This window comes from Phascolarctos cinereus, unplaced genomic scaffold, assembly GCF_003287225.1.
Source record: "Phascolarctos cinereus isolate Bilbo 61053 unplaced genomic scaffold, phaCin_HiC Scaffold_5;HRSCAF=322, whole genome shotgun sequence".
NCBI lineage: Eukaryota > Metazoa > Chordata > Mammalia > Diprotodontia > Phascolarctidae > Phascolarctos > Phascolarctos cinereus.
Window position 1 is genome coordinate 348,929,155 of NW_027555958.1, and position 21,392 is coordinate 348,950,546.

Here is a 21,392-nt window from a genome sequence, read left to right on the forward strand (position 1 = left end):
TGGAGGGCGGGAAGGGAGGGCTTTGGCGGCAATTATCTAACAATACCCCAGGGTTCTGGGGATCTAGGGCGGAGCCCACGTTTTTATTGCGGGGGCGCTGAGTTTCTATGGAGGGGTCTTTTGCGTGGGGGTTGCCCTTGTTTTCGACTGCCCCTTCCCCCCATTCCCCTGCGGCTAGAAGGACAAGCCTTCTGGAAGGCCCAGGCCCTGCCGCAGCGCCGGGCCTGGTGTTTCTCTCCATTCCCATCCTTCCCCTTCCCCTTCTGATCCAGGCGGTTCTTTCCCGCCGCCGCCCAGCGCCACCTGGCATCTCCAGGGCGACCGGGCCGGCACAAGATGGCGGACGATAAAGACAGCGGAGGTAGGAAACTGCCTAGGGAAGGGAAGGACCGGACCAGGCTTGCTGAGCGTAGCCTGAGGCCTGGGAGAAAGCATCCCAGAGCGATCCCCCTTCCTATATCCCTTTGTACGTGCCACCCGCTGAGAGGAATGGGCGTCGGGTATGGGAGTGGAGGGGAGTATGGGGGGGGTGACCTTGGCCCCGCCCAGCGCGGGAGGAAGAGAGGGAGGGATCCCTCCGTTCTCCTACCCCTCTCCTTTTTCTCATCCTCCCTCCTCCCTTCTCTTTTCCCCTCCCCCAAGCCAGGCGCAGTGCCTGAGTGCGACGCCTCGGCGCCTCCAGCCGCCCCCTCCTCCTCTTCCGGGAAGCTGTAGCGAGCCCCCATAGCCTGGGGCTCAGGAACAAAAAGATGGTGTCCCGGTGGTCTTAAGGCATATGGAGATCGCTGCGTCCGCCCACTAGGCCCCAGGTCCAGGCCTCGGCCCGGCGGGGTTCCTCGTGGATCCTCGTTCCACCTCCCGTCGCCCCCACGCGGCCGCACCAGGCCTCCCTTCATCTCTCGCTGCCTGACGACCTTTTGGCGGCACCATTTTGCTTCCCGTGGAGGAAGGCGAGGGCGGGAGGAAGGGAGGCTGCGGCGGTTTCCTCCCCCTTCTGCGCCATGAAGGGCCTTCTCGGCCGCGCCTCTCCCCTGCCCTGGGTTGTCTGTGGGAAGAAAGAGGCGGGCCGGAGACTTTTATTTATTTTGGGGGGAGAAAAAACAGCCACACTCCCTCTCCCCACGATCGTGATCGAGGAAGCGCGTTCGGGAAGCCTGGCCAGGAGGTGGGGCCGCCCGCCGCACAGGCCGCCCTTCCCGGGCGCTCCTTCCAAGCAGGCCCGAGGCTGCTCGCGCGCTTTGGCCGCAGCAGGCCTACCTCCCGCATCCCCGGTCTTGGCCCGTGCTGCTCTCGCTGCGGGCGGCCCCCATCTTCAGCTGCGTGGAAGCAGACATGTTTGCTTCTCGTCCCCCGGAGGGTTCTGGACACAATAAAAAGAAAGGCCCTAGTCTGAGAAGCCGTGGCTGCGGTGAAAAGAAGGCCCCTCACTCCAGTCAGATGTCCGGGGGGGGGGGGATGCGGCCACAAGAGACTACAGTGTCCCGCAGGGCCAGGAAAGTGCACGTTCGAGACCCTGAATCGGCCAGTCACCAGATCGCGGTACATTAACGCAACAACAAAAACCATTTTAGGGTGCCACGCTTGGAAAAAGGCTTCCCTGGCTTCCCTTAGCCAAAATCCCACCAGCATGCCTCCCCCCAACCCTCCCTTAATTCTAATGCATTAACTGTTGATTATTTCCAGTTTATTCTTAATAGTTTGTTTTTCAATAGTTTGTCAGTAGTTTCTTTTTACATCATTATTTGCACATTGTCTTACCGTTTAAACTCTGAGCTTGGGAGCAGGAACTGTTTTTTTGTCTTTTCCCGAGGCTTTTAAACACAATGCCTGCCACATAGTAGGCGATTAATAAATGCTTGTGGATTATTTAAAATGTAGTATTAGGTTACTAAACCATTCCCCTTGTATATTTTAAATATGACTAGTCCTATTGATATTGATAAATAATTCCTACCCATTTCCCTTGTAGATTGTAAACCTCTTCAGGGAATCTTTTTTGTCTTTCTTCGTATCCCCAATTCTTAGGGAATACCTGGCATATATAGTAGGTGTTTAATAAATGCTTGCTGACTATTTGAAACCTAGTATTTAGGGTTACTAAACCACTTATTTTATATTTTAGATATTACTGTAGTTCTATTTAAGTTGATAAATAATTTCCACTCTGAAAAATCCCAGCAAAGCAATACTTAGCATCTTAAAAGGTAAAAGCATGTCGTCGACATTTGTGGACCCTGAGGTGGGCTGTGAAAGAGCCCTGAAACTAGGAAAACTGAACCTGAGTCAATCACTTAACTCCCTCAAGCCTCAATATTTGCATCTGTAAAAGGACATTGGATTATATAGCCTTTAAGGCCTCTTCCAGCTCTGGATTTCTGCTGTGCCACAGAAAGTCAGTTGACACAAGTAAAGCTGCTGTAATGATTTAGCCGTTTATAGCAATGACAATATTTGGAATTAAAACAGGCCTTGGCCTCAAGGAGTTTACATTCTTTTTTTTTAACAGATTTTTTTAAATTTTAAATTATTTTTAGTTTTTAACGTAATATTCACTTTTATAAGATTTTGAATTCCAAATTTTTTCTTCTTCCCGCCCTTCCACTTCCCCAAGATGGCATGCAATCTGATATAGACTATACATGTGCAATCATATTAAACATATTTACCCATTAGTCATATTGTGAAAGAAGAATCAGAACAAAAGGGAAAAACCATGAGAAAGAAAAAAAGGAGAAAATGGTGTGCTTTGATGTGTGTTCAGACTTCATAATTCTATCTCTGGATGTGGATAGCAGGAGTTTACATTCTTAATGAAATTTATGAATATTACTATGCTACCTTTCCTAAAATAAGTGTCATTAGCTTTCAGTGATGCTGTTTAGAAAGTACAATACTACAGTGTATACATCCTAAGAAGTGACTCATTTTTATATTAATTTTTCAGCTATATCAGGAAACTGGAATATGGAATTTTAGAAGTAGAAGGGGATTTATAGTCAGCATGCTTCAGTGGAAAGAACAGTGACTGTGGAATCAAAACCTTGGGTTTGACTGTCATCTCCACCATATATGTCACAAATCCCTTAACCCTTCTAAATCTTAATTCCACTATCTGTAAAATGTGAATAATGATAATACCACTTCATACCTCCCTTTGTTGTTGTGAGGAAAACACTTTAAAACTGTAAAACACTATAAAATTGTGAGCTGTTATTTTCAATAGTCTAATCCCTTTCCTGTATAAATAAGGAATCTGACTATAAAGGTTAAATGAGTTTCCCTGGGTCTTACAGTTAGCTGGCAGTAAAGCAGGAAATAGAACCTGGTTTGGTTACTTTATTTAGCAACACTAATAGAAGTAGATACTTTGGAAGACACTGGGAAGAGATTTGTCAGCAACTGAACAGGTTAATCATGGATATTTGTGAGCTATTTTTGTTAGAGAACACTCCAAAAAACAGACATTTAACTTTGAAGCAGAGGACTTGAGAAGTCATTTAATCCTCTCTCATTCTAAAGAGCAGTAGGAAGTAGAAAGGATGCTGAATGTGTGATCAGAAGACCTGGATTCATCTCCTAGCTTTGTCACTTACTGCATACTGTGTGACCTTGTGTAAGATAGTAGACTTCTCTGGTCCTCAGTTTTGAGCTGAACAAGGTGAGGTATCTGATGGCTCTAATTTTATTATATGAAATGATTTTTTCCAGAGTAGAAAAAGGACCAGACTGGGAGTCAGTAGCTTTGGCTTCTAGGCCTAGCCATTAATTAGCAGACTTTAGGAGAGTTATGTAACCTCTTTTAGCCTCATCTCTTAAAGGAGGGGTTTGGACTAGATATCTAAGGTCAGTTCTAGCTCTAAGAGATGATTTTCCCAACCCAAACATCTCCCGATTTTTGTCCAGTGGTCTATTTTGCCACATGGCCTGCCATTTAATTAAAAAGACAAAAAACCCACAGATGATGTAATTACTGAAAGCATATGTAAATATATATTATGTATAAATATATATGAATAAAATTTGTCCTCTTAAAATAAATGAGGCAGCTGACCTATAGGCAGCTAGGTGGTAGTACTGGGCCTAGAGTCACGAAGCCTTGAATTCAGATACAGCCACAAATGTTGTGACCCCAGTCTGTCTTAATTTCCTCAACTGTAAAATGGGGATAATCCTCACAAGGTTGTTGTGAGGATAAAAGGTCATATTTGTAAAGCACTTAGTACAATGCCAGGCACATAACAGGAGCTTAATAATGCTTGTTTAGGGGTGGAGTTGGGGGCGGGCGTTTGTAGAAAGAAATATTCAGAGGAATTCTGTTAACTCCTGTGTTCCTCATTGGCTTACCTGAAGATTGGTGCATTTGAAAAAGATTGCCCCTTCTTTTGTCTGCCTTATAAAATTCTACAGCCTTACGCCAAGTACAGTGCAAACAGTTCTGGATTTAAAAATTGGAAGACCTGGACTCACATAATGGCTCTGCAGCTTAGCTGTGTGACCATGGGCAAATCACTTAACCTCTCTGGGTCTCAGATTCTTTATTTGTAAAATGAGGAGGGCCAGACTAGATGACCTGTTAGGTCCCTTCTTAGCTCTAAATTTGTGATGTGGGCTGTCAAGAGCCAGTCAGCTGCCAGAACTATGTTGGTTCCCAAGGATTCAGCTCTTTCCCTGCACCATTAAAAGCAGAGATTCAGGGATGGTTATGAGGTAGAGAGATCCAATGGGTTTTGTACCCTTTTTGTATGAATGAAAGTGGCCACTAAATCAGTTTGTACACTGTCAGCAAACCCTGTAGTAAACCTCTGTCAAAAATCCCAAACCTGACTTGACCAAGACTTAATAATCATCAACAGAAACATCAAACATATACAAACATATAAGATGAACTAACATCATGTCTGCTACTTAATTACTATTTTAGTCGTAAATGTAAAATGACTTTTTAAAAGAAAAATTGAGGAGTTAGACAACAGATATTTCCTAGGAACCTAGCTTTCTTATTAGTCCTTTCTCCTTATCTTCCTTTAAGATTCTATTTCTGTGAAGCCTTTTCTAATCTATACAGATTCTAGTACTTTCCCTCCTCAAGTTTTTGCCTTAGAACACAAGCAGTGGAAATTGTAAAGAGACATTAGGTTTATTGTTAGAACATATTTCTTAACAATTAGAACTATTTTTAAATGGAATGGGTTTCCTCAAGAGGTAGCAGGTCCTCAACTCCCTGCCATTAGAGGTCTTCAGGGTGGCTTGTCAGGTTTCTTGTAGTGGTGGGGATTCCTTCAGGTATGGGTTCCACTAGATGGTCACTTAGATGACCCAAGTCTAAAATTCTGTTTTGCATCCTCCCTCAGCAGATTATAAATTCTTTAAAGGGCAGGAACAGTTTTGCCTTCCCTTTCCATCCTCAGTATCTGGCAGAGGGCTTTGCCTGTGGTAGGCAGGCATGTAATAACTGACGAATTTTAAACCTAAGCACCACAAGTAGGGAAGTTGGAGCAAAAGAGACTGGTGGAGAAAGAAGGCTGATAACATAACTGGCCTTTGCTGAGTCTGAGGATAGTCTGTCAAAATTTGTCTGTGATTAGGCTTGAGTCTCCTAGAAGAGATTTGACTTTGTAATGATTTGCATTGTTTTTGTTTTGGCTAGGCAGTGGGGTTAAGTGACTTGCCCAGGGTCACACTGCTAGTAAGTATTATGTGTCTGAGGCTGGATTTGAACTCAGGTCTTCCTCAATCCAGGGCCTGTGCTCTATACACTGTGCTACCTAGCTGCCCCAAGAGATTTGACTTTGATTACACAGCTAGGACAAATCAGAGGCAAGACAGGAACTTGGATTTCTCTCCTTTGCCATGCTGCCTCAGAATTTGGAAGTATTGAGATTGAGATGTCCAACAGGCCGTTAGAAATTTGGGACTGTATTAGTCCAGTGTTGTGTAAACCCAAGAATGTGAACTACTTGGGGGTTGGAGGACTCTTTATAAAAAGAAACAAAGGTGCTGGGAAAATTGGAAAGCAGTTGATTAAAAAAAATTTAGATGGAGATCTTATACTAAAATTAGTTTCAAGTGGAATTTAATATAAAAGGTCATATTAAAATATTGTAGGAAATGGGAAGGAGGAGATACCTTTTACAGTTATTAGCTGAGGGAAAATTCTTAATCAAGGGATAGAGGTAATCATAAAAGATAAGACACACCTTTTGATTATAGAAAATTTAAAAGCTTTTGTATGAACAAAATCAATGCAACTAGGATTAGAAGAGAAACTATCAATGGAGAAAAATCTTTACATTAAATGTCTTTGATTAAAGCCTGATATCTAAGATATATAGGCAATTAACAAAAATACAGAAGACTGGTATTGTTTACCAGTATGCAAGTGGCTAAAGGAGAAGATCAAAGCAAACATAACTTGCTTAGGGATATGTCTTCAGGCTGGTTGTAGACATGGACTCTATATTTGCTGAATGGAATGTTAGAAGTAGGATAGATAATTTTTGCTAGTTTTAGCATTTTCCTTTAATGTTTTTAAGCAAGTTTACACAGTCAGAAGTTTTCCTTTTTTTTAACCAAGAACCTATTAATTAATTTCTTTATACTTTTGAATCTTTCTTGTTTCAATGCCTCATAAAATATCATTCAGAGAGGGGCTATCTTTTTTTTTATTTTTAAATTCTGAACTTAAACACCAAAAAAGAGAACATATATACATACAGCTGACCACATTTACAAAATTATGAATATCCATGTTATATTGGATAAAGTGTATAAATTAGACATGTTATTTTATTTTATTTTTGGTGGGACAGTTGGGGTTAAGTGACTTGCCCAGAGTCACACGGCTAATGTCAAGTGTTTGGTCTGAGGCTGGATTTGAACTCAGGTCCTCCTGAGTCCAGGGCTGGTACTCTATTCACTGTGCCACCTAGCTGCCCCTAGGCATGTTATTTACAGAACTGTTTTTCTGGTCTGTGTTTCCTTCTGTTCTCTTCTGTTCATTTAAAAAAATGTTTCAATGGCTCTCTTTTTGGAGTATTATTATTACTAAACTCTGCTCTCCCCCACACTCCCCATTAAAAACTAAAAGGAAAAATAATAAAATAATGCCCTTTTAACAAGTAAGCATAGCCATGTAAAACAAATCCACACATTTTTGACCACATCCAAAAATCTATGTCTCTTTCCCCACCTTTACTCTACCATCTCTGTCTGGGATGTGGTTAACATCCCAGACAGAGTTGGTCATTACAGTAATCAAAGTTCTTGAGTCTTACATCCTTGTTCTTCTTTATAGTATTGTCAACTTTGTGTAAATTGTTCTGTTGGTTCTGCTCACTTCATTCTGTAACAGTCCATACTACCCAGGATTCTGTGAAATTGTCGTTAATCATTTTTTATGGTATAATAATGTTCTGTTACATTCACATGCTACTTTTTGTTATTTCCCAATTGATGGATACCACTTTTGGATATTGTTTCTTTTCTTTTAATTTCCTCTTTAGGACTAGGAACTTTGTTTTGCTTGAGACTATTCTCTTCTTCTTAACCTCCCTTTTCTGTTTGCTTATTTCCCTTTTGAAATTGATATATTTCTACATCTCTCTCTTTGTGTATGTATTTGTGTAACCCTCCTTTGTCCATTTCAGATGAGGTTCATGTTCATCTGATGCTGGTTCTCCCCATTCTATCCTCCATATTTATATATGCTTCCCACAAACCCCAATTAGGAAAAATGGCAAATTCCAACCCCCTCTTCCTCATTTCTTCAGTAGTATATTTCTTTTAACTTTCTATTTCCCCTCTTAGAAACACGAATAAAAGAACCAGTCCACCCCCAGTTCCTCTGTTTTTCTAAATTAAATCCCTCAATACCTTTTGAAGACATTAAGATCCTGAAGGAAAACTCAATTATTTTTCTCATATTCAAATGTTAGCATTGTATCATCATACAGTTGCTTCCAGTCATTAAAATAATTTTACCTTTCTAGGTTTTTCTTGTGTATTTCAAAGCTATTATGCAGTTCTGGTCTTTTCATCAGAAATATTTGATAGACTGCTCCTTTATTAAAGGTCCATTTTCCCCCTCTATGGTTACACTTTGCAGAATAAGTTATTCTTGGATGTAAGCCTATATGTTTTGCCTTTTGGAATATTGTATTTCAAGATCTCCTCTAGTTGATGTTAGAAGTTGCCAGGTCTCATATGATCCTGACTATAGTTCCTGGGTACTTGAAGCCCTTCTTCCTGGGTACTTCCAGTAATTTTTCTTCGATATGGAAACTGGATTTTGGCTATAGCTTTCTTGGATGTTTAAACTTTTGGATTTTTTTCAAAACACATAGACTTTTTTTTTTTTAGTTCCAAATTCTCTCCCTTCTCATAGACTTTTTTTCCCCAGTTACAAATTCTCTTCCTTCTTTTATCTCCTCCCTCTCCTATTGAGAAAGAAAGAAAACCAAACTCCATTACATATATATAATATACATATAATATATATGTAATTTATGATTTTTAAAAAGTCATAATTTCCTAGGAGTCTGATGAATGTTAAATTATTTCTCTTTGACCCTGTTTTCTAAGTCAGTTTTTTAGATGTCAGATACATTACATACTTATTTTTTCAGTTTGTATTCTAATTTTTTTCTGTCTTATGAAGTCATTAATTTCTATTCTATTTTGGTTTTCAAGGAGTACATTACTTGGGCAAGGTTTACCACTTTCTCTTCTAAGTTATTCCTTCTAATTCCTTCTTCCAGAATTTTAATGTCATTTAAAAAATTCTTCTTTGTTTTTTTCCTAGGTATTCATGCAGTCCTTGTGTAAAATCATTTTTTTTTTAGGAAGTTGGGACTGGGGAAAAAAATGAAAAAAAAATCCTGTTTTTTCCTATAAGTCTTTGCCTGCAGTTATTACGCAGTTACTTTTACCTTCGAGACAGGATCTAAAGCTACAATAATTTTTTTGTACTGGTCCATGTCTTTTTTGCTTCACTCATCTTTCTAGGTTTAGTTTCTGAACTGGAATTTTGTGCCAGGGCCAGCCTGTACCTCCTTTGCTGATATTTGTGTGGGTTTGTAGGCTCTTCTTGGTCTTGCCTTGAAACACCTGGGTTCATGTGCTGACCTGTGTCTTCGAAGTTTAGGTCCCCCTGAATGTTTGGGTTCAGAGCCCTGGATCTTCAGGATGTTTCTCAGAACAGAGTGCTCAGGACATCAGAGCAGCTCCCTGCTGGGGCTGTTAACGGGTCTGAGCGATGCCATGCTATACTTGTTTCTGCTACTTCTGGTGGCATATCTTAGGGGATCCTGTGCTTTTGCATCCTCCAAATACACTGCTTAGGAGGCTAGAGTCGAGGCTTGTTTAGGATCTAGCTGGGAGGCTATAGGTTTGTATGCCTCCTCTGGAGCTAGCTTTACCTGAAGCTCCCTTTCTTAGTGCCCATGAGCTTCTAGATGACTTTTAGAGCAGTTTCTTGGGTGGAAAAAGTCACTTACTGAAGCTTCACATTAGATTTTTTGATCATCATTTGGGCTGGTGAGAATTTAGGCTTTTGCTAGAGTAGGCAGCCAGTTTTGGAAGGAATCTCCTTTAGATATTGACTACATTGTTTAGAGAGAAGATATTTATTTCTTGACAACCCTCAGTTTTGGACAAAGGTAATTATACTCATTTGGTCAACTAGCAACAAATCCAATGAATGCTTTCTTTTTATATCTTTAGGACTTAATTTGAGTTACAGGATTATCGGTTTATAATTTATGCTCCTTGATGTCTTGCTTGGTAAGAATTCTCAAATCATCTATATATTTGTGCTTCCTGCTAGGTTGTAAGCTTCAATAAGACAAAGAAATTCTGTGGGTATTTTGTGTTTAAGAAAAAGCAGAATGCTGTGACCCCATTTGGGGTTTTCTTGGCAAAGATACTGGAGTGGTTTGCCATTTCCTTCTCCAGCTCATTTTACAAATGAGAAAACTGAGGTAGATAAGGTTAAGGGACTTGTCCAGGGTCACAGAGGTAGTAAGTGTCTGAGGCTACATTTGAACTCAGATCTTCTTGACTGGGTCTGGTGCTTGATCCACTGTGGCACCTAGCTGACTGCAAAAGCAGAAAAGGACAATTAAAATGAGTAACAGGTAAATTAGGGCTGGGTATTCTAATAGGTCACATTTATATGGGGCTTTATTCCAGAGATCTTTCTCCATAACAACCTTGTGAAAGGTAGTATAAGTATTAGTTCTGTTTTACTTATATGGAAACTAAGGCTCCAAGAAAATACCCATGTCATGTCTGTGGTAATACAATAAATACAATAGCCAGAATTCCAGTTCTGGTGTAGTAGAAAAAAACATTTGATGAGTAAAGTTTGCACTGTACAATCCATCTAACAAGATGAAATTTATTTGGGCCAAATATAAAGTCTTGTCCTTTCTTTGGTTAAAAAAAAAATAAACTGCACAGGTAAAGAGTAGGAGAGACATGGCTAGGTAGTAGTTTGTGTAAAGGAAAAAAAAAGAGATTTGAAGCTTTTTATAGGTTTACTATGAGCTGAAAGCATAAGGTGGTTGTCAAAAAAGCTAATGCAGTCTTAAGCTACAGGAATAGAAGTGTTTTGTTTCTATTGGGGGAGGTAGTGGTATTTTGTGCTATTCAGCATCCAGATGGAAGGAATATTTTGTAGAACCTGGGTGCCACGCTTTAAAGGAGACCGATAAACTGGAGCAAAGTCAGGGGGCGACTGGTGTGATGAGCTGGAAATCATGTCCCATGAACATTTGTTGAAGGAGTAAGTGATGTTCAATGTGAGGAAGATAGTGCTTACAGAGCACATCATAGCTATCTTTAAATATTTGGAGAGTTACTTCATAAAAGATATTTCAGTCATAAAGCTGCAAGGGACTAGTTTCTCATTTAAAAAAAATGAGCAAGCCGAAGCCCAGACAGGTGAAATGATTTGCCTGAGGTCACACAGCTATTCAGAGTTTGGCTTACTCTGTTTAGTTCCAGAGGGAACAGCTAAAACTAAGGAGTACAAATTTTAGGGACGGACTTTGATTTAATGTAAGAACTTTCAATCAGAACTTTCTGAAGATGGAACTGTTTGATTAGGTAGTTAGTTCATTGTCACTAGGAATGTTTAAGCAGAGCCTTTATGATCACTATTGGGGATGTTTATGGAACATGTTCATACATGAGGCAAGAAGATGCATCGAGTTATTTTTTTTTCCACTTAATTTTTTTTAAAACTTGGAATTCAAATACTACCACCAACAAAAAAGAGTGGTTACATATACACAACAGAACACAAACAAGGATTACATTTGAAACCGTAAATCTCTATTTCATACTGTTTGCTTTAAAAAAAAATTCCACATTAACTTTCAGAACTGTCCTGTTTGCTTATGCTTCCTTCTGTTTTCTTCTGTGTATTTAGAAAAGTTTCATTTACCCTCCTTTTTTTAAAAATCACTATTGCCAATCCCTTTCTCTTGCCCATTATTAAAAAGCAGGAGAAAAAAAAATCTTTGTCACAAAGATAGTCAAGCAAAGTGAATCTACACAACAACCATGTCCAAAATGGATGGCTCTGGGCATTGAGTGTGTCACCTCTCCGGATTATTTAATGTCCTTTTCAGCTCTTCAGCTTTATTTCTTCATCTGTTTTTTTTTTGACTAGGCGGTGGGGTTAAGTGACTTGCCCAGGGTCACGAAGCTAGTGTTATGTGTCTGATGGCAGATTTGAACTCCGGTCCTCCTGAATCCAGGGCACCACCTAGCTGCCCCGACTTCATCAATTCTTAAGTATGATTTTCATAATATTTTTTAGCTGAATCTTTTACCAAAGGTACACAAAACTGAAATTATGACATAAATCAATGGGAAAATGTGATTTGTTTTACAGAAAATTTGACTTATATCCAACAGATATATTATTTGTATTCTATGTGTCTGTTGAAGTGAAGTGAGTACATAATTATACTCCCCAAAACAGGACAGATTTAAGAGGCCTTAATGAAAAGAAAGATCACTGTGTGGAAATCAGAGAGGACCAGCCTCTTGTCCTTAATCCCTGTGTGATTTTAGGAACTTTACTTTTCCTTTGTGGGACTCAGTTTCTTCATCTGCAAAATTAAGGGATTTTATTAGAGTGTTTTCCAGCTTTGAATCCTTGGATCTTATTGTGGGACCTGTGGTCCTTGTGGATTCTAATCTAAGTTGTGGAAAGACCTCCGCTACTTACCAGCTGTGTGAATATGAATAAGCCACATTGATGTTCAGAAACTCAGTTTCTTTATCTGTAAAATGTGTATGGTTGTTGTGAGAGTATAAGCTTTGTAAACCTTGAATTGCCATCTAGGTGCTAGTTACTACTGTCATTACCCTTGATATTAGACAATAAAACTTGGAACACCAGGTTCTCCTTAAACTAATTAGTATTCCTTGTTATCAGATAGGTTTCTTTGCTGCTTTGGTTTCTTGTATTTGTCATATATGTATGTATTTGTCACATATCCTATGTGTCCTATATTTGTCATATGTCTTTAGGTTTTAATCAAATTCAACTTAAAATACATTTAATTTTAGTAACAAAGGCATATCTAATTTATTTGTTTTGTTTTTATTTTTAGGCAGTTGGGGTTAAATGACTTTCCCAGGGTCACACAGCTAGTGAGTGTCAAGTGTTTGGTCTGAGGCTGGATTTGAACTCAGGTCCTCCTGACTTCAGGGCTGGTACTCTATCCACTGCGCCACCTAGCTGTCCGAAGGCATATCTAATTTAATACAAAAGAATCACTGAATTTTAGACCTGGAAGAGAACTCAAGGTAGTATCAATCTAGTTAAACCCTTAATTTTATGAGGAAATTGAAGACTGAAGATGCTAAAGGACTTGCCCAAGATCACCCAGCAAATTAATGGTAGGATTTTTGCTAGGAGGAGCGAGGTGTTCTTGCTTCTAGTCCACTGAATGTCTTCATGAAATAGGTGCATTTTACAATGAAGTTCTGTTTTAAATGAATTTATTTTATTTTTTGAAATTAATCTATTTTAAAGAAACTTGTGGCAAATCTATAAAGTGAATAATCAGCTTCTGATTTATCATTTATCTTAAGCATGCATTTTTACTTATTAAACTGAAGAATAAAATTAACTGCCATTCAAACCTTACTCTCCAGTGTTATATTAATCAGAATGTTCTGGAAATAGGAGTTTACATATTCCTCCAATAGAGGACTTGAATCTTTTCCCTAGAACTGATGCAGAGGCTGACCAAAAAGGGATAGTTTGCATTTAGAGTGCTTGAAGGTTTGCAAAGAGCTTTACAAACATTGCCTTATTTCATGCTCCTAAGAGCTTTGTGAGGTAGGTGCTATTATTATCCTAATTTTACAGATGAGGACAATGATTGAGAGAGAGGTTAAATGATTGGCTGAAGCTAGTAAGTGTCTAGGATGGATTTGAACAAAGGTCTTTCTCACTCCAGGCAAAGCACTGTCCAGTGTGCCACCTAACTGTCTGAGATACTGAGAATACTGAAAAAGTTACATTAGTAGAGAGTAACTGCTTATTATTCCTAGGGATTTTTTGGAGGGGGAGGAGAAGGGAAAGGATGTCAGAGTGTGTTACAGCATTGGGTACCATAATAATGATGTTTTACATGTAGTGAAAAAAGGGAAACACTACCTGGGACGATAAGAAGTAGCTTTTAGTTAACTAGAAACGTCATTAATCCTAGGATCTATGAATTTGTCTGTATATATACTTCCTTCACTGATGTAAATATAATTGCTTACAATATTTAGTAGATTTTCTTTGTGAATTGTTTTGGCTGAAAAATTCATCACCCTGCAATAACCTGAAAGGGTGTACCTATGAACTTAAGTAGACTGTTCCTTAGACAATAGTCTAGCCACCAGGCTTGTATTTGAAGTATTTCCAGTTTGGTTGATCATGCCAGAGTTTATACTCAACTAATAGCGTTGAAGAACAAAGAGTTAACTCCATGCTACTACTATGAGGGATCAGAGGAACACGTTAGAAGAGAACTTCACATGTCTGGTAGTATTATAGCTTATGTTGGTATACTTAGTTGTTTTTAAAGTGTTTTCATATCAACTATCTCTTTTGATTCTCACCAACTTCATGAATTTGTTCTCATATGGATCTGTGATCATATTAATTCAGCTTTTCCCACTAATAATGCAGAATTCCTTTCATCTGTGCCTCCCTGTCCTGTACAGCTCTTATCCACAGAGAATCTCAGTGTGCTGGAGGCTGTCCTTAATTTCTTCCTATTTCAAAGGTACTAGTAGAACACTCAGCTCTGGATGACGCGTCATCCTTCCTTTTCACCACATGACCAGCCTATCTTCATGATGTCTTTAACTCCTGTTTTTCTTCGGAATTCCATGTTGGATATATTGTTGCAGCCTGCTCCCACCTGTCATAGGCCTTTCCATTAACCTCTGTGTTGGAATTTCTTTGGAAGCAGTGGGGTTTCATACCTCTTGCCATAGAGCAATACCACTTTTATAAAATGTTAGCATTGAAGAGATGGGCCTTTGCTTTAAGAGAATTTTGTAAGGAAGGATTTGTCACCCTTATTTTGCAGTTGGAGAATAAGAAGCCTGTAGAGGTCTTAAATTTTATTATTTGCCTGTGGTCACATGGGTAGTTGGTGGCAGAACCAGGACTCAAACCCACATCTTTTACTTTCAAGTCTAGTGCATTTCCTAACTAGAATCTAGTCCAGTGATTATGAAGAACTTCAGTGGATTTTGAAATCATGATTAGTACCTCAACATCCCTTCTCCAGGTCTAGCTCTCTGCTCTCTTCTCCACCAATCTAATGCCTTTCTAATTATCTGGGGTAATTAATACACAAAATGACTCTGGGTGATTTTGAATCGATACATCTATAATGAATGGGTTCCCATCCAGTAATTTTAAGTTTCAAGAAGGAAAATTTGGGGAAATTAAGGGATCTTGTGCTTAAAATTCTTAAAAGTAAAAAGAATAAAATTGTAAACTTATTGTGGCCACTCTGAAAAAAAGAATGCAAGAACAATGTGCCTCTGTGAAAGGCTAGTTAGAAAAGAAGACAAACTGAAAAATATGTTGTGGAGGACCAAGAAAAATGCTCCTTGGGAAAACATTAATGCAGAGAAATCTGTGCTATTATAGATGACAATTATACAGAAAAAATTACATTTTATTAGTGTGAATTTTGGATTGCCTTTTTATATTGGATCAGATTTTATATGGAGATCATAATTCCTCTTTTTTTTTTAAGTTCTCTTGATACCACACCTAAAATTATATGTTCATTTACTGTCACTTTACTACCAGGAAACTGTCAACAAAATGAAGGGAATTTGAAGGATTAAAAATAAGGTGCCAATAAAAAGTGGCACATAATTTAGCTACACAGTTATCAAGTATGAATGTCTTAGAGAAACATCTTGATAGTCTATAAATATTTAAGGAGTGAAAATATGAGCAAGCATATTTAGATTTGAACAGAGATTACAATTAAGAAAATAAAAATTTGAATATCAGAAAGCCTTAATGGTGACAGGTACTAATCTCCTAAGAGAGCCTTATGATTTTCAACGTAAAAATTACATTGTACAAAGCACTAAGAAATGCACCATAAAGAATTAGGTTGTATTAGGACCTTCAGGAATATGATGTGATCAGCTAGTTGTCTTGTTCACCTCCCTTCTCAGTGCTGATGTATAAAATTCTAGTTCACTGAAACGTGGTAAATTTTCTAGGCAAAATTTAATATTCAAAAGTAAAATATTCTGAGGCTATTTGATAAGACGTGAACCATGTCTGCATAATGCCCCTAGATTCAATAAATTCTGTCTAAAAAGGTCGTATGTAGACAGATAATGAAATGAGCTCTTTTTACTTTTGAAGCAGTGGTTTGGGTCTTGTGTAAATGTAGCCTTGGTACTTTTTACGTTAGATGGTTTTCACAGTAAGACTTGACTGAGAATTCTTAAGAATTTTTAGTAAAGATCAGTCAGGTTCACGATTACTTTTCAATTTTTATCTAATAATACCATGGCATATATCTTTGTACAACAACATTATTTGTACTATCAGTTAACCTTGAAAGCATTTCTATATGCCTTTTGTTATATGTTCTCAACAGTTCTCATGGTAAGTCATCCTTTGAGACCTATTATTTTATCATTACTTCTTCAGGTGGGGTTTTAAGTGCTTGGTTAAATGCTTTAAAGATGTACACAGACTTCTTGGCATTAAAGAACAGTGAGATGGTTTTAATGTCTAATAATAGGAATGTTTGTCACTTTTTGTTAAAGCCTGCTTTCATTCTCAGATAATTCGTCTCCCTCATTCTGATAATGGTATCCTCGACATTTATACTTTTGTAATTTATCTCTTCTTTTAAGGTCACACTAGGAAAATTATTCAATTTTCCTTTCCAACATTTGACTATAATATAGTGTTATATCTATTACCAACTATCTACCAAGACATTGTGCTATCTTGCATCTTTATATTTCTATGACAAAAAAATAACAAATATGATCCTGTTATGAGACTTTAGAGTTCATCTAGTTCAATATGTTCTTAAAAAACAATCTTTTTGATTCAAAAAATTTTAATTAACTTGACATACATCAACAAACGTGAACGTTTTATACAAAGAATTGAAAAAAAGAATTGTATGTGACACTGAATCTATGTTGTATACAATTATTTTTGAAAGTATATATTAAATTGAATTTAAAAGTTCTAACACTACCCTGATTATTTGTGTCCCTTTCTAGACTTCCCTCTGTTCTCTTCTGTATACCAATGGGGTTAAGTGACTTGCTCACGGTCACATAGCTACTAAGTGTTATGTGTCTGAGACCAGATTTGAACTCAGGTCCTCCTGAATCCAGGGTGCTCTATCCACTGCACCACCTAGCTACCCCTGTATACTTTTAAAAGTGTTTTATTGGCCATGTTTTCTTTTTCTTTTTCACTTTTGGTATTATCACTATCCTGCCTTGACTTCTTTCACCTCCCCTCAAAAAAAAAAGCCCTCCCTTGTTACAAATAAATGCAGCAAGATTAAATTCTCACATACACTGTATCTCATAATGTAGGTCTTTTTCTGCACCTCTAATCCATCACCTCTTTGCTAAGAGGTGGAAAGTATGATTTATTATTGGTCTTCTTGAGTTGGGATGGTCATTGCATTGATCATATTAAGTCTTTCACAGCTGTTTTTCTTTTCAGTGATGTAGCGATGGTGTAAATTGTTCTGCTTCTGCTCATTTCACTCTGCACCAGTTCCACTCCCCTCAGAAAGGTTAAGTGACATGTCCAAAGTTACCTGGGTAAAAGGTGGGAGGACTGGGATTAGAGCCTGTGCCTTTTGACTCCAGATCCAGAGCTGTATGTTTTCCCAGTCTCCTTCACTTCACATTGTTAGCCTTGCAGATAGAGTCTAATGTGAAATTAGACTTGTTTCCAGCTGTAATTTTGGCAATTAAAAGATAGTACAAAATAATCACTGTATACTTGTTACTTAGTAGGAGCCATTATAAAAATGGCAAATGATATTGGATTTAAAAAAGACAGAAGTGTAAGATCAGCACTACACAACATTGGCTAAGAAAAATGACCTATTCATTTTTCTGATCCACATGAAGAACTCTTCTAATCCAAATTCAAAGGATTTTTATAATGTGATGTTGAATAACCACATCATTTAATAGGTTCCAGTGAGGCCTATGATATCACAAGAACAAGTAGTAGTAATATTATACATTAAATCAAATTATTTTTTATTATTTTACGATAGGTAAATAGGAGGAAATTGGAGGAGTAAATATGAGGAACAATGAAGTTCTTCGTTTAGAACTGTATCTAGGAAATACAGTAGTTATAACCAATTTCTCTAAAAATTCAACAATAAAAACAAGTTGAAATGGTCTATTTTAAAGTAGATGTTTTCTCCTGGACCTTATCTTCCAAATTACTTTGTCTTTTTAATTATTAAATAGAGAACAAAATAAATATAAACAAACTCTGGCTTTGCCCAAGTTAAATTTGGCTAAAATCCTTTTATGATTGTAGCAGAATAATAGTATAAATAGGCATCTCAGTTCCAGGCATTGTCATTGAGTATATCTTCAAGCATTTTCATCTGGTCTGAGTATTTTAAAAAAGAGAGATTTCTTTGTTTCCATGGCACAGGAGATGGCAGAAGCTGTTAAAAATTTGGCTCTCAGACTGATTAAGAAGAAATCAGTTGTAGCAAAAACAGAAACTAGTTGGATTTTAGGAAGTCTTTAACTCTGTGTGTGTGTGTGTGTGTGTGTGTGTGTGTGTGTGTGTGTTGTTAATTACACTGAACAGGAAGATATAACAGGGACCTGGGAATATCATTCAAATAAGCTTACTTCCTACACTGAAACATGTTCTTGAGAAACATCTTTTTTTATATCCCATGCCTGTACCTATACATTAATTGTTTTCTTAGTCTTGGTGGTTTTTTTCGGAGAAGGAAAAATCTTTCTTAAATATTCATTAAAAGCAAACTACAGTAAATTAGCAACCTGTGGCAAGTCAAGAACCCACATAAATCAACATAAAGCTAAATAATTTAAATTTGGGCAACTTATTCCTCAAATTGAGGTGGGAAATGGTAATATGTAAGCAGCCAACCACAGCTATAAGTGTTGTATATGTAGTTTTAAAAAAAATAGAGAACACTTTTTTACTTCTTTCTCTGATATATTTCTTCTGTACCCAGACCTCTCTGAGGTTAGTCCAAGGTTCATATCCTAAAGAATTGGTGTTGGAAATAAAAAGTTATAAATGTCCAGGCAGCATTAACACAGGAGGAGAGAAGAATGAATGATATATATCTTTGTATCTCCATAATATAATTATATATATTCATGCATTGATGATATATATAAAAAGAAAAATACTTTGCAAACATATATGAATATATAGAATGAAAAGAAAGTACTTTGCATATATATGCAAATGAATATCTAGACAGCTATACATATGTATATACACATGCTATATATAGTACATATATATCCTGAAAAAATAATATACCTAGAAGAACCATAATACTCCAGAATACACACACACATATAGCTATGTATAAAGGCCATGTATACTGAAAAATTAATGCAATTATAAGAACAATAATATTCCCAAATGTAGTTGCATTAATTTTTCAGTATACATAGCCTTAATAATAGTTACTTAATCTTTATTCCCACATTTCATATACTTGCATCTTAATATTTTCTTCAGTGTTTAAACATTGGTGAAAATAAAGACATAATTTGGAAATGAGGCATAAATCTTTCTAACTATGAAATCGTTTAAAAATGCTATTAGTTTGTCAGTCTTTCCTTTTTATCCTTAAGATATGATGAAGATATTTAAATGGAATATTTCATATCTGTCAACAGAGTTAACTTTAATTTCCTTAATAAAATGTTAACTATCTGCATTTTTTCCAAATATTTATTTCCTTAATTTGCCTTTACCATTTTCTAAGAACATGGGCTTGTTTCTTGTAAATCTATACCTGGTGAATTTCACAGCCTTGTTCAAAAACCTTCAATGGTTTCACACTGATTACCAAGTAGAACTCCTTTAACCTGGCATTCACAACTTTTCCCAGTCTGATTTCAATTTACCTTTCTTTTTTTCTTTTTTTTAGGCAGTTGGGGTTAAGTGACTTGCCCAGGCTCATACAGCTAGTAAGTGTTAAGTATTTGGTCTGAGGTCAAATTTGAACTCAAGTCCTCCTGACTTCAGGGTGGGTACTCCATCCATTGTGCCACCTAGCTGTCCCTCAATTTACCTTTCTACATTTAAATCTTAGGTCCTTAGATTTAGAGCTGGAAGAGACCTATAGTATTTATAGTGCAATTCCCTTGTTTTGCTGGTCATGAAAGTGAGGCCCAGAGAAGTTAAGTTACTTGTCCAAGGTCACACAGTTATTATTCTGCAGAGTCAGAATTTGAATCCAGCTCCAGCTTTCTTTGTTCATACTTCCTCTCATATAATCTTTGGAGTTAATCTATCAAATCATACCCAAAAAAAGAAGGGAGACAGCTATTTCAGGTTCTAGTGGCTACTACTACTACTACTACTACTTATTATGAGTTCACAAATCCCCACTCGTGTGCTTCCTGTTGACAATCAGTGGGCAGATTAATTAACTTTTAGTAGACATTTATTAAGGTAGTATAGTAAGGACAATTGGTACAGAAAATTCCTCAAAAACATGGGGAACACTCTCCCACAATTATGCACATTGTTCATAGGAAGAGGGGGCTCTGAGTGTAACTGTAGTGAAGTATATATATATATTTTTGTTGCTAGTTCGAGGTGCTAAAGGGAAGTTAAATTTAGTCACAACCTTTCAGCCATTTTGGCAGGACTCCTCAAATTAATCTTCCTAAAGCACACCTATAACCATGTGACTTTTCAGGAATTTCCAACAACAACAGATGATACTAGCAATATAAAAGCACTTTAAGGTTTGGAAAGTACTTTACAGATATCATCCTTTTTGTATCCTCACAGCAACCCTGGGAGGCAGGTGCTATTTTTAATCCCTATTTTATAAATGAGAAAACTAAGGCAAATAGAGGTTAACTGACTTGCCCAGGGTTCCATAGCTAAGAGGTGTTTGGGATTGGATTTGAATTCAGATCTTCCAGGTCCAGTGCTCTATCCAAAGCACTGCCTAGCTGTAGGCAGAGAAGAGTGTTATAAGGTAGAAAACAAAAAAGTATGGAGGTGGAGAAGATAGATATTTAAGGAAATAAAGAAATCAGATTGGTTAAAGCAAAGGGCTTATTTTCGGGAATAGTGAATAGGTAAAGAGGGGACAGATTATGGAATACTGTCATTGCTAAATGGAGCGGTTTATGTTAGTAGAGAATTGAGAGAGTGGTACATATTTGAGTAGGAGAGTAACAGTATGAAAAATGTTTTTCAGGAGGATTAATTTAATAATGATGTGAATAACATATGGAGAGGAGATTAGAAGCAGAAAACCAATGAGGATATCATTGTCATAATCCTTGTGGGAGGTGATGAGGGCCTGGGCTAGGCTGGTAGCAGTGGATATGAAAAGGAAAGTAAATTTGAGGTAGATTTCTAAGGGCAAACAAATAGGACTTGGTGACTACTTGGATATGAGGAACAAAGAAAGAGGAGGCATCAAAGACTCCTTAGAGTGCATGAGAATGATAGTGCTCCAAACAGAAATGTAAAGTTTGGGCATGATAGCTAAAAGTGATAGAGGAAATGTCCTGTAGTTTTTGGAATATAGGACTGAAGCTCTAGTTGGGACAGGAGATGTAGGGTTTGTAGTCTTTAG

The 21,392-nt window shown here is 37.6% G+C and overlaps 1 protein-coding gene across 6 annotated transcripts in view; it reads left to right on the forward strand.

Moving 5' to 3' along the window:
• The first annotated feature begins 271 nt into the window (after nucleotides 1–271).
• Nucleotides 272–21,392, forward strand: part of DRC8 (dynein regulatory complex subunit 8) — a 105,682-nt gene continuing 84,561 nt past the window's right edge. For 3 of the 6 annotated variants that reach the window (XM_020982103.2, XM_020982104.2, XM_020982107.2), the window contains exon 1: nucleotides 279–361. In XM_020982103.2, the coding sequence (XP_020837762.1) occupies nucleotides 337–361 (25 nt within the window). In that variant the 5' untranslated portion in view covers nucleotides 279–336. Of the gene's footprint in view, nucleotides 362–1,431; nucleotides 1,540–11,674; nucleotides 11,800–21,392 lie in introns of those variants that run through there. The other 3 variants (XM_078156273.1, XM_078156274.1, XM_020982105.2) reach the window with 3 other exon arrangements.